Raw genomic sequence first — 13,677 nt, forward strand, 5'->3', positions numbered from 1 at the left:
GTCCAGCCCAGGGCTTCTCAACCTTGGCCCAATTAAACATGTGAAGCCAGATAATTTTTGTTGTTGTGGGGGCTGTGTGTGCATGCAAGGTGTCTACAGTGTCCTTAACCTCTATCTGCCAGATGCCAGTAGCATCCCACCTGTCCACCGATGATAGAACCAGAGCTATCTCCAGACACTGCCAATTTTCTCCAGTTGAAAACCACTGATTTAACATCAGATACAAAAGTCTATTCTGCAGCATTTTTGCAACAATAACTTTAACACAGTAATCTTTAGAGTTTACTATTCCTATTTTCTTCCTTAAAGAATAAATTTGGTCAAATGGAGAGCTTCTTATTTCAGTTTTCACATATATTCCCCTGAAGTTGGATTTTTTTAGTCTTAGGTACAGGCAATTATAGAACTCCATAAATAATCCACACAACGATTCAACAAGCATTTATTAAACACCTACTGTGTGCTCAGCACTGTACTAGGCACTAGGGGGTGCAGAGATACAAATGTAAAAGTTATTCCTGCCCTCAAGGAGCTTACAATTTAATTCTGAAAATAAATACAAATGTGAAACTACAATACAGAGAGCTAGAAAATAATTACAAAGCAACATATTAGTAAGTGCGTGGACCACAGTACAAACTCAAAGGGTAAGTGCTGAGGCAGCACAGAACAAGGGAGGTCTCAGTGTGAGGTGAAGTCAGGGAGAGCCCACTCGAAGATATAAAGAAGCTAGGCTTTGAAGATATGGATGCGTAAGAAGTGGGGCCAAAAAAAAAAAAAAAAATCCAAACAAAAGAAATTGCATGAGAAAGGCACGGAGGCAAGGGCTTGTAAGACAGCAGTGGAAGGCCACGGAAGTTTGAACAAGAAGAGTCAAGGTGAATATGCCAGAGAATTAGGCTGAGGCAGGTGAAACATGAAGGGCAAAACATGGGAGAACCTGGAACACCACTGCTGGGACAGCAATCATCTGCTGAGCGTTTCTGAGCGAAAATGAATTTTGAGGAGGATCACCTTAGAAGCGTTACTGAAGGGGGTCTTGAAAGCAAGGACACCAGAATGAATTACAACAGCTGGGGCCTCAGATGACATGGCTCTGCAGAAGGCTGCAGGGGATGGCAGAAATGTAAAAGATCCAGCCTCAAGGAGAAAACGGAGAACTGGAATGACTCAGCAACATTTGAGACACGTACAGTGAAGAGCAGAAAAAGACTAAAGGACAACTCCAAGACAGGGCAGGGCGCCTGAGGAGCTCAGGACACGATCTCAGGGTCATGAGTTTGAGCCCTACCCTGAGCGTGGAGCCTACTTTAAAAAAAAAAAAATAAAGAAATATGAAGGGCAGTGAGTCTATTCAGGGTAAAGAAGCTAAGCAATAATGCCTATTTAAAAGAAAAATGTAGGCTGGGGGACAAGAGTGAGGAGTTCTGTTCCCAAATATCAAATTATGTAGGTAACTGACCCATAGGGTGGTAAATAATTAAAGTACTGAAATACAGAAGTTAAGTGTAAATAATCAAAATAGATAAATAGAAGCAAATACAGAAAAAATACTGGATAAAACCAAGACATGGAGATTATTTTCAGTGGAGAAAAAAGACTAATAAAGAAAAGCTAAAAATTAGGAGGAAAATGATCAAAAAAGATCCCACAAGCCAAAGAAAAGAATCCCTGAGATGCAGGGTCCCTACTCAACAGTGCGAAATATGGGTCAAGGACAAGGGGCGCCTGGGGGTGGCTCAGTCAGTTAAGCGTCCAACTCTTGCTTTTGGCTCAGGTCATGATCTCAAGTTTCTTGAGTTTGAGGCCCACATGGGGCTCCCTGTTGACAGTGCAGAGCCTGCTTGGGATTCTCTCTCTGCCCCTCTCCTGCTCATATGCTCGCTTTCTCTCTCTCTCAAAAACAAAACAAAACAGGACAAGAACTTAGAAAAGGCATTGATATTTGTCCATAGGACACTTCAGTGGCATGCTGAGTACATAAGCCAATAAGAAGTTTTAAGAATATATTAATGAGAAAATGGGGTTGAACAATGGATGACATGTTTGAAAGATCATGAATGACAAGAAAAACAGAATGGTAGCTGGATATGGGCAGTGAAGTTGAAGGTTTTCCACATTTTACACTGTAGGTAAACTTAACTACTGTCATCCCAACGGACCATATGCCTGGCTGGGCGCATGGGCATTTCATTTCCCCCCACAATTCTACTTCCTTGGGGCAGTTTAGAGAAATGTACTCGAATCTGTACCTTATTGCTTTATCCTGCCAGTTACTCTTTTAAACATGCTTTACTTGTACAATTTAGCTTTCTAATACTACAAAGCATCAAAAGTATCAGCATTTAAAGATAGAATCATCAATCAAAATGACATTTTCAATCAACTGCACTACACAGTGCTGTACCACTATGCATTCCCTTCCCCAGTAGCTACCTATCCAATGGCCAGGGACACTGGATTTTCCAATGGCTGGCCAGGGCCAGTGTGCTCATTAGAGACAATACAGCACAGTGGTCAGCAGCACAGGCTCCAGAATCTGACACTGTTGGGCAGAGCCCCTGCTCTGTCATTTCCCAGCTACATGACCTTGGTCAACTCAGTCACTTCTCTAAGCTTATTTCCTCATCTATAAAATGCAAGATATAATGTGTGTCATAACCATGAGAAACACTTAGCATAGAGCTTGGCACACAGTACGTACTTAATAAATGTCAGCTATTACTATTTCGAGTCTCAGAACCAAGAGTAAAGCTAACTGCTGTGTATGGCAATCATCCACCACATTCTAGCACTGCCACTTGCTCAATGGAGTAAACCTTTGAAGCCTGAGACGCCTCTCCTAGGACTATGCTGGATGGCAGCTGAGTGACAGAAGAACCACTTTATCATGCCAGGTCCTAAAATGAGAAGATCATGATGGGAGAAGGTATTGGTGAACAGTTCATTTCAGATCAAGAGCATAAAAATAGAATCTGCAGGATATAAAGGAATTTAGCACACATCACTCAGTTAAGAGCTCAAAACAAGGTCATAAAGATGGAGCAACCACATTCTGGTACAGTGATTAGCAGAGACCAAGGATGGACTTCTATGTGTGCCCCAAATAAACAACAGCCTTTTCTACCTTCTTAGACCATGTGGCTATTTCTGGATGCAGCTGAACCAACTTCAATAGTTCCTTCAGGTCCCAGTCTGTCCTTATTCTTTCCAGAACACTGATCTTTCAGGGCACATCTTTCCTCTGAATTCGGCCAGATGCTTAGTAATTGTGGATTTAATGCATAGCATGGCTACACATTACTGTAGTAAAGAGATGTCAGCTGGTGTGCCTACAGTCATTTCAACACGTTACTCTAAGAGCCCTCACTGGACAAGTGCTCCCCTCAATCGCCTGGGAGACTGTGCACGTGTGCACGTATCTTCCCTCGGACAGTGACTCCATCCTGTAAGACCCGCATGTGGGCAGCACTGGCCTCAGGCAGAGTTCGTGTCTTACAGAGGGTACGCAGAGAACAAGGATCTAGAGACCAGATTTATTCCTGGTGTCTTGAAATTTCAAGTACAAGAGAATGAGGAATGGAATTCCCTTCAAGTGCAAGGGAATCTATAGTCAAAAAAAAAAAAAAAAAAAAAAAAAAGAGTAAGAAAATAAAGGATAACGGAAAGCACTATTTTGAAAAAGTTAACCAAGGAGGGGTGCCTGGGTGGCTCAGTCAGCTAACTGTCTGACTTCTGATTTCAGCTCAGGTCATAATCTCACAGTTCAGGAGTTCAAGCCCTACATTGGGCTCTGCATTGGCAGTGCTGAGCCTGCTTGGGATTCTCTCTCTCTCAAAATAAATAAACTTAAAAAAAAAAAAGAAAATAGAAACAGTTAACCAAGGAAACCAAGGAAACCAAGCATGACCTGTGACAGGTGGGTATCAATGGCTCAATGAAATAGGTAGAACAACCTTGATGTTGTCAGTGGTCAGGGTGGGCCATAGCAGGATACAGAAGGGATTCTATAGGGAAGGAATTTATGATATAAATGTTGGACCTTTACAATGAAAGATTTTACGACTGGTTTTTAAAAACACCAATCTTAAAATAACATGATTAGTAAGTGCTGTCCCTGTTCAGAACAGTCAGCGTGAAGTTGTGTAAATTCTCCTGGCGTCTTCTTCAGAATGTGTAGCATATTCTTCGGCATAGGATTAATGGAATCAATTCCCATTTTGAAGCTGACTTTGGAAAAAAAGCCAAAAATGACTCGACTCCAAGTCTGGTGAACAAGTGGGTAATGGTCAAAAACGAGATACTATTCAAGACTAGAAGTCTTCCAAATGTTGGGAGGAGTGGTAGCGCTACAGCAACAACCCGGACCGCCAAACTGAAAGGGCGGACCGTGTTCGGATGCACAGGTTCTGGTGTGCTGCTTAAAACAGCCTTGTTACTTTATACAATATCCCCTGGTATATGGAAAGCCTCAAAGGAGAAAGACAGTGCCCGGTAATGAGTTAATATTGTGTTTCCGCTAGCTTACAGATGAATTCAGAACAGTGAGGAACTGTGGGGTGAGGTATTCGACAGATCACCGCTGTGCATTTATAAAGCTAATGGCAAGAGACAGATGGAGAATGAAGGGTGAGGTGCTAAGGCCATCCGAGGAAGGGGGACGAAGGCAATGACAGCAGTGACAGACCATCCAGTCAGGGGTTTGTGCAGACTGACAGGAACCTGAGAGGGCAGGACTGTAATGGGCCAGAAGGGATGAGTGCACGTTCTTTGTAAGGACTTTAAGTCTTCAAGCACCCGTCTCCCCTTTTGCCCACACGATGCTATAACCGGAGCAGTGTCCACACCTCTGTGCACCACGGCATACAGTGGGAAGGTGGAAAAGGAGCCGGAAGTCATCCAAAGGTACAACCACCCAAGCTCGAGAGCAGCCAGGCTGGGTCTCCACTCACCTCCTTCTCTGCTTCACTCCCACAAACATCACTTCTTTTGCTGACACAGGTGCTGGGGGTGGGGGTGGTGGAGGACACGTATGGATGCTCAGTGACTCAGAGGAGTCAGTGAAGGTGATATATGAAGAAAAATGCTGGAGTGCTGTTAAAAATATAGCATTCTGAGTTTGCGTGGGAATACGGTTTTCCACTATCAGGAACGTTGGAATAAAAGAACACGCACACTTAAGCATAAATACATTATGTGTCTGTAAAAATTTCCCTAGAACTAGGTTCTTAGAAAGCTAAATACAAATACAAGTCTCACAGGGAGGCCGCTTCAAACTCTAAAGTAGCTTCTCAGATCAGATCGGGATAACAAGTGCGCCTGCCGGGGAATCAGTGGGGGAAGGAGATCACAGGAGATGGGAAGCAGCAGAGGAACCGGGAGGAGCCTCTCTCACACCTACAGCTACTCACCCGCAAGACAAAATTAAGTGCCTCCACCACCAGCCACTTGCTCAGATGCTATTGTGTTTCTGAAGGATGCATTAGGCCACCAGGAGCTCCACTCCATCAGACACCTCCTAAGACAGTCAAGCTGATCCACCTGCATCAAGGAACCGGCCCAAACTACTGAAGAGCTATTCAAACCCTGCCACCGCTATCGATTCTGATCCTACGTTAAGGGTGCAGTGATGACAAAGTTTCTGGCTTTTTACTTGCACTGAAAGACCTCTCACCAGCATGTGGATTCTCTAATTCTGAATAATGCCCACACTAGGACTGTAGTTTTTTCCCTAAACTCCTGCGGATTCAGATTTTTCTCCACTGTGGATTCTCTGATGCCGAATGAGACTTGACCTCTGAATAAAGGCTTTCCCACACTCATTACATTGATAGGGCTTCTCCCCTGTGTGAATTCTCAGATGCTGTATGAGGCCAGTGTTCCCATTGAAGGCTTTCCCACATTCTTTACATTTATAGGGTCTTTCTCCAGTGTGGATTCTCTGATGTTCAATCAGGCCTGACTTCTGACTGAAGGCCCTCCCACACTCATTGCATTTGTAGGGTTTCTCCCCAGTGTGGCTTCTCTGATGGCCAATGAGGTGTGAGCTCCGCCTGAAGGTTTTCCCACACTCCTCACACTCATAGGGCTTCTCTCCTGTGTGGATTCTCTGATGTCCAATGAGGTGAGAGCTATGACTGAAAGCTTTCCCACACTCATTACATTCATAGGGTCTCTCCCCACTGTGGATTCTCTGGTGCAGAATGAGGCCTGCACTCTGACTGAAAGCCTTCCCACACTGATTGCACTGATATGGCTTCTCCCCAGTATGAATTCTCTGGTGCAGGATCAGGCCTGTGTTTTGACTGAAGGCTTTACCACACTCCTTACAGTGATAGCGTTTTACTTTGTTGTGGATATCCTGATGGGAAAGAAGGGCTGACCTATAACTGAAAGCTTTCCCACACACGTTACATTGATAGGGTTTCTCCCCAGTGTGGATTCTCCAGTGGCGAACAAGGCCTGAGCTCTGGGCAAAGCTCTTCCCACATTCGTCACATTTATGCCGTCTCTCCTGGGTGGGATTTCCCCGCTGCCTCTCTAATCTGCCCAGAAGATCTCGGGCTTCTCCACGCTCATGAACCCCGATAACATCCCCGTTGCATTTGGCAGCTGTCTCTCCATGTGGTTGGATTCCAGTAGATATTACCTGTTTCGAAGCTAATTCCCTGTTCTCACTCCTGGTCTCACCACCTGAAATTAAAATGTGACAAACATCAAGCCAATGTCACTTTCTATTCTCCATGTTAGAAAGGAATAGAATATAAGGGAAAAGGAAAACACACAGGGAAAAACTACCAGCAATCACATAGCTTCCATCTGTCTCCAAGCTGCTATCATAATCCAGGGAGATGAGAACAGGGCCAAGCAGAAGTACCACAAGCCAAATGGGGAAGAAAGGCCATGAACAAGGAGGGCTGTTGGGAGGCACGAAGGCAGGGAAGGGACCACCTGAGGGGCAGCTGGGGAGTGGGTAGGAATACAGACGTAGTGAATGACCTAACAGGACAGAAATGGGAAAAACCCTGGCACTGACAGGGAGGAGAACGACAGGCCCGAAAGTCCCACAGGGCTGGGAGCAGAGGACTCCCACTGGCAGACAGAACAGTACCCAGAGTAAGCCCTGGATCAGAGAATAAAAGTCCATGGGCCAGCACTGTTTCTCTCTGTTAGTTCCTGAGTTTAAACTTAAGAATGTCTTTCAGACAACTCACAGCTACCATCACATAACAAAGAAACAAAAAAACCTTAAATGATGACAATAACCAGAGCTCTCCTTACCCAGGGAGAACATGTTTCTGTAATTTTCTGGCCTGTCATCTCTATGCAGATCCTTCTGTGATGGATCAAGAAGCCACTCCTCTCGAATTAGGGACACAGCCATGTCTTCGATCTTCTCCAAAGTCTGAAACAAAACAAAATCCCGATGTGGGACTGGCACTGTTCCATGGCTCAAACCCAGACTGTCAGAGGTCCGCCAGTGCTGGGGAGGATCAAGGGGTGGGAACATACTGTGTAAAGGGATCTGACTAAGTGGGGGACAAAGAGGGAAACGCACCAGATTTGGTGGGGGAAATCAAGAATCCTGCAGAAACATCTGGGGCAAGTTCCTGGTGAGTACTGCTACAGAGAGCCTGGGCACGTGGCAGATGCCACCGGTGCTGCGAAGCAGATCTAGAAGCAGTACAACTCACCTGCAGCCCTGCTGTGAAAAGCGTGGCCGTCATCTGCTGGTTCCCAGGACTTCCTTTCTGGGAAGAGGCAGGACTCTCACAAGTAGAGATGGCTGAGAGGAGAAAGAAGCGAGGAGTGAGACCACCCTGTCCCACAGTTGCAGGAGCCAGCACTAACCCATTCCAAAGCTGTCCGCATTTCAGAGATTTTGCACAAGAAGTGCTGAGCGGCCCCTGGCTGCCTCAGTACGTGGAGCATGCGGCTCCAGATCTCGGGGTCATGAGTTTGAGTATAGAGTATAGAGACTGCTTAAATAAACATTTAAAACATTAAAATGAAACACAAAATGAAATAATATAAAATATAAAAAGTCAAATCAAATCAAATCTGACATCTTGGGCTCTGGGTCCACACTAATGGCTGCCCACAGGACATCTGCACTTTGATGTCCCACTCAGCCTGAAATTCCGTGTCGAAAATAGAGTGCTGGTTTCCTAACAGGAGCTGCTTTTCAATTTCTTCTCTCCCACCAAAACTACGTTCCATCCTTGTGCTTGTGTACAGCATTTCTTCAGGTCTTCATCTCTTGGCAAATGGAATATGAGGACCAACGGAACCAATCTACCTCTATTAACTCTATTACCTTCCTGAAATGTCCACCATGACTGCCACTATCTGCTTCCCATAGGTATCAGACAGTGCAACACCAGGCTTCGAAAACAGACTACTGTGTTTTGGGGAATACGCTTTAGAACTTTAGACAAGAATTATATAACTAACTGAAACTGTTCCTATGTTTCTTCTTGAGGAATGTTAAAAACCCATTTATATAGAACTGCTATAAAACGCATAAATGAACAAAGAAACGCAGAGTAAACACAAGATGACACTAGAATGGTCTTGTTCTGCAAGAAGTTCTCAAAAAAATGATAGGGAAGTGTCAAAAGGACACAGAAGCCAGACTGAGGGGGGCCTCCTCTGAACAAATCTGAGACAATTTAGGCATCAAAATAAACACAATAATAAAATAAAGATAACTAAAGATACTTTATTTCTGGAATAAAGTAAGAATTTAGGAGTCCATACTGACATATAAAATAAGATGGGGAGGGAACACTCTCTATTACAAGTAAGGGTAGAAGGAATGACATAGTTAGAAAATCATCATTTTGTAAGTCTTAGTAATCACCGATTCAGTCAAGAAGCAACAATGAATATTAAAACTAGTATTTTAGCAACAAAAGTTTGATGTGGACCAAATACTTACACAGACTCAAGAGTACTTCCCCCACAAATTACTTATTTATTATAAAGGGAAAAATAGTAACCACAATGATTACCTTAGCAAAAATAAGCCTTTGTAAAAAAAAACGTGTATTTATCTTGAGAAAGAGAGAGAGTGTGCGCCAGCGGGAAAGCAGCAGAGAGGAGGAGAGAGAATCCCAGGCAGACTCTGCTGTCAGCGCAGAGCCTGATGCGGGACTCAAATTCATTAACTGTGAGATCATGACCTGAGCCGAGATCAAGAGTTGGACATTTAACCCACTGAGCCGCCAGGCGCCCCAAACCTAACCAAGAATAAGCTTAACCAAGTCATCAAAGGTACCAACACCAATAACAGGACAATTTCCTGTTGTAATGCTGAGAAGGATACAACGGTACTTTTGGGGAGTTCCTGACACATATGCACAGCTTGAATTTACTCGTAAGGAAACATCACACGAACCCAAATTTTACAGCTATTCTATAAAATAACCAACCTGTACTCTCAAAAAATGTCAAGGTCATGAAGGGCAAAGAAAGGCCAAGAAACTATTTTGAATTGAAGGAGTCTATAGAGACAAAACAACTGACTGCAAAATGGAATCTTGGATTAGATTCTGGAAGATTACTGGGACAACGGACAAAACATGTATATGAACTATGGACCAGATTAGTACAGTAGCAGCATTACACTTCCTAATTGTGATGCATTTATTGTGGCTATCAAAGAAAATGCTCTTGCTTGAAGAATTATATACTGAAATAATCATAAATAAAGTGGCATGATGATACCAGCAAAACCTCAAAACGTCTATGTTGTTAATACATTGAGGTAACATGGGTCGGTCAGTGGGCTGAATGTCCAACTCTTGATTTCAGCTCAGGTCACGATCCCAGGGTCATGGGATCAAGCCCCATGTCCGGGCTCGAGGTGTGGAGCTGGCCTGAGATTCTCTCTCTACTTCTCCCTCTGACCCTGCCCAGCTCATGCTCTCACGTTGCAGGCATTTGTAGCACATCCTCCCCTCCCCACCACTTGTTAAGCACCCAACTCTGGTTTCTGGTTTTGGCTCAGGTCACGATCCTGGTTAGTGGGATCAAGTGAGATTCTCTCTCTCTGCCCCTCCCACCTCCCAACATGCACATGCTCTCTCCCTCTCTCTCTCCCTCAAAATACATATATAAACTTAAAAACAAAAACAAAAACAAAAAACACACTGGGAAGGCACCTGGATGGCTCAGTTGGTTGAGCATCCAACCTCAGCTCAGGTCATGCTCTCACAGCTCATGAGTTTGAGTCCCATGTCAGGCTCTCTGCTGTCAGCTGCAGAGCCTGCTTCAGATCCTCTGTCCCCTTTCTCTCTCTGCACCTCCCCTGCTCACTTTCTTTCTCTCAAGAATAAATACATTTAAAAATTAAATTAAATTAAAATTAAAAAAAATACACTGGGATAACAGAAATGTGTGAATATGTAAGAATCCCCAAATTCTTTGATTTGTTCTTGAACTTACCAATGGGACTGACGGTCTATATTTGAAGCCTAGATAAACACTTCCACTCAGATCTTAGGACTGGTCCGTACACAAAAATTCTAGTTCCTGGTTCTCCAGGAACTCAACAGGTACTTTCTTTTCTATTCCTCCCTCTCATCAATGAAATCTGGTTCCTTACCTTTCTCTTGTGACCCTTGGGACACCGGAGATTTGTGCTGCGTTGCCATGGGTCGGAGCTGAGTATTTGGAAGCCCTGGTGTCGACTCTGAATGTACGACCTCCTCCCAGAGTCCATGTCCATGTGCACGGGCTGGGACCTGAAAACAACAGGGCGGCTGCATTACAAGAAATTCCTTTGCGAGAGGAAGTGAACAACATAAAACAATCAAGAAGAGCTCATCTCTAGGGACACATGCTTGGGAAAGGAGGAAGCAGAATCTCACTTACTTCCTAGAGGCAGTAAGAACACAAATGTGTTGATTAGCGCAGAAAGGCATCATTTCTGATGCCCTTCCTACCATTTGGCACTCCCAAGGCATGGGAAGCCTGATAAACAGAAACTTAGAGCAGTTATTCAACAGAAAAAACTTTTGGTAACAAACCAGGAAACCTTAGTTCTGGTCTCAGATCTACCTTTAATTATGAGTGTCCAAAGTAACTGAAGTAATTCAAGCTCCCCACATACCAGTTTCCCACTTGGCAAAGATCACTGCAAGGATGTTGAGGATAAAAAACGTACACATATCCTTTACAAAAATAAAAAGGACTCTACCAATATGAGCCACACCGTACTAGAACTATTTTTATCCTCACAAACAGAAATCGACACCCAGCGTTCATTCCACTGCTGCGGTGCTGGTGTCTATCACCCAGCTTCCACACACCGTGGGCACAGCATGCACACATCCGTCTACTTACTGGCCGTCCTAATATATCAATCTGTCTTTCTAAATCCTCCAGCAGGGTCACCACCTCCTCTCCGTTCTCTAGCTGATGTTCCTTAACCAGAGTCTGAAGCTCCTCAGGCAGGATGGTCAAGAACTGTTCTAGCACTAATAACTCCAAGATCTGCTCCTTGGTGTTCAAATCTGGCCTTAGCCACTGATGACAGAGTGCGCGGAGTTGGATCAGAGCTTCTCGGGGTCCTAATGTCTCCTGGTAGCATAACTTCCTGAAGCGCAGACGGAATAACTCCTGGCCAGGAGGGTTATTTTCATGCAGACTAGATTCCTGGTCCCAGCCATGATCTTCCTCTACCTTGACAATTACAAGGTCTTCTTCAGGAGCTTGGTCTGGTGGGGATGAGGCTGACAACTTTCTTGATTCTGCTGCCATTTAGGGCTGGAAAAACTCAGGAGGCTCGTTTCCACTACCTTCTCTATCTTCTTAAGAAGAACCTTCCAAGGGCCTCTTTTCTAAGGGCAATTCTTGGAGAAGAGAAATCGTCAAACAATATTAAAGCAAATCAAAGGTCATAGTAATTTACTAAGACAGCTTAACAAGTTCCTACCACAACACAGACTTCATGGCTTGGTCATTTAAGTGATCCTCTCCACTGTTCCAGAAGTAACGCCTTACCTCCTTAGCTTTCTGCCATGCCAAATCCATCTGGGGAATATTCCCTTCCTTCTGCTTCCTCTCCTTGGGGATGGGGAATACGGCAAAACAAAGTTAGGAAACCATGTAGACTGGGTCTAATTGAAGTTCTGCATTTAACCTCAGCTGGTCTTCACTGATGCTGATTTAACCTTCAGTATTTGCAACTCTAGCTATACTGTTTCTACACACTTCAACTCTCAACCTATCCCTTGTGTTCAACAGACCTTTCTTTCTTTCCTTCTTTTTTTCTTCCTTTCTTTCCCTTCTTTCCTTCCTTCTTTCTTTCTTGACAGAGAGAGAGGAGTGGGGGGGGGGAGAGAGAGAGGGAGGGAGGAAGGAAGAGAAGCGGGGCTCATCCAAAGTGGGGCTCAAGCTCACCTGAAGCAGGGCTCAAGCTCACCCAATGTGGCACTCAAACTATGAGATCATGACCTGAACTTAAGGACTGAACCACCCAGGCACCCCAACAGACATACACTTCTACATAATCTAGCTCAAGCTATTGTCCAGAATTCCTAACACCAAAGTCTTCTCCACCTAATGTCCATTATCCTTCTGTGCTCTCCATCTTCCCTCCTATGTCAAAGCTAACTACTTCTCCCGTGGACCTTATCTCACTCTACAACTCCTTGGAGCACTGGTTGCTACCTTTCCAGGAACCTAAATGCCCCATCTACACACACTAACAACCTCCAGAATGTTTTATAAATAGAATCATACAGTAGGTATCCTTCTGAGTCTGGCACCTTCCACTTGGCATAATACATATGAGGTCATCAACGTCGTGTGTACCAGTAGTTTATTCCTTATGGAGATGTATGTTTATCTGTTCCCTAGTTGAGAGTATCTCAACTCATTTTCAGTATTTGACGATTACAAATAAAGGCACGATGAACATCTGCATTTGAGGTTTTGTGTAAACATGTTCTCATTTCACTTGGGTAAATATCTAAAGTAAAACTGATGCATCACATGGCAGGTCTATGTATAACTTTATAAGAAACTGTAAAACTTTTTTTTTTTAATGTTTATTTATTTTTGAGAGAGCATGAGCAGGGGAGGGGTGGGGAGACAGGGGAGGACAGAGGATCCAAAGCAGGCTCCATGCTGACAGCAGAGTCCAAAACTGTTTTCTAAAGTGCCTATAACACTTTGCATTCCACTGGCTATATGTGAGAACTGGTTCTCTCTATCCTAACAAGCAGCATTTGATATGGTTTTATTTTTAACTTTAGATATTCTAACAAGTATGTAATGGTATCTCATTATGGTTTAATTAATTAATTTATTTTTTAACCACTCCCTGATATCTCACTATGGTCTTTTTTTTTTTTTTTTTTAATGTTTATTTTTGAGAGAGAGCGAGCACATGCCACAGATTCTGAAGCAGGCTCCAGGCTCTGAGCTGTTAGCACAGAGCCTGATGTGGGGCTCGAACCCACGAACCACGAGATGATGATCTGAGCTGAAGTTGGTTGCTCAACTGACTGAGCCACCCAGATGCCTATTCACTACGGTCTAAATCTGCATCTTCCTTCTACTTCTGTAGAGCATCCTTTCACCTGTTTGTCTACCACCCATATTATCTTCTCTGGTGAAGTTATCTGCTCAAAACTTTTGCCTGTTTTAAAAATAAACTTTATCATT

General features: G+C 43.9%; 1 protein-coding gene across 1 annotated transcript in view; it reads right to left on the bottom strand.

Annotated features, from left to right (window-relative positions):
- Window positions 1–426: 426 nt before the first annotated feature.
- Window positions 427–13,677, bottom strand: part of LOC131515227 (uncharacterized) — a 45,447-nt gene continuing 32,196 nt past the window's right edge. The window contains exons 7-12 of the mRNA XM_058735972.1: window positions 12,010–12,072; window positions 11,350–11,766; window positions 10,610–10,748; window positions 7,695–7,786; window positions 7,282–7,405; window positions 427–6,693 (exon numbers count right to left, since the gene is read on the bottom strand). Coding sequence (XP_058591955.1) covers window positions 5,732–6,693; window positions 7,282–7,405; window positions 7,695–7,786; window positions 10,610–10,748; window positions 11,350–11,766; window positions 12,010–12,072 — 1,797 coding nt within the window. The 3' untranslated portion in view covers window positions 427–5,731. The remainder of the gene's footprint in view (window positions 6,694–7,281; window positions 7,406–7,694; window positions 7,787–10,609; window positions 10,749–11,349; window positions 11,767–12,009; window positions 12,073–13,677) is intronic.

The sequence above is a fragment of the Neofelis nebulosa genome, chromosome 6 (assembly GCF_028018385.1).
Source record: "Neofelis nebulosa isolate mNeoNeb1 chromosome 6, mNeoNeb1.pri, whole genome shotgun sequence".
Taxonomy (NCBI): domain Eukaryota; kingdom Metazoa; phylum Chordata; class Mammalia; order Carnivora; family Felidae; genus Neofelis; species Neofelis nebulosa.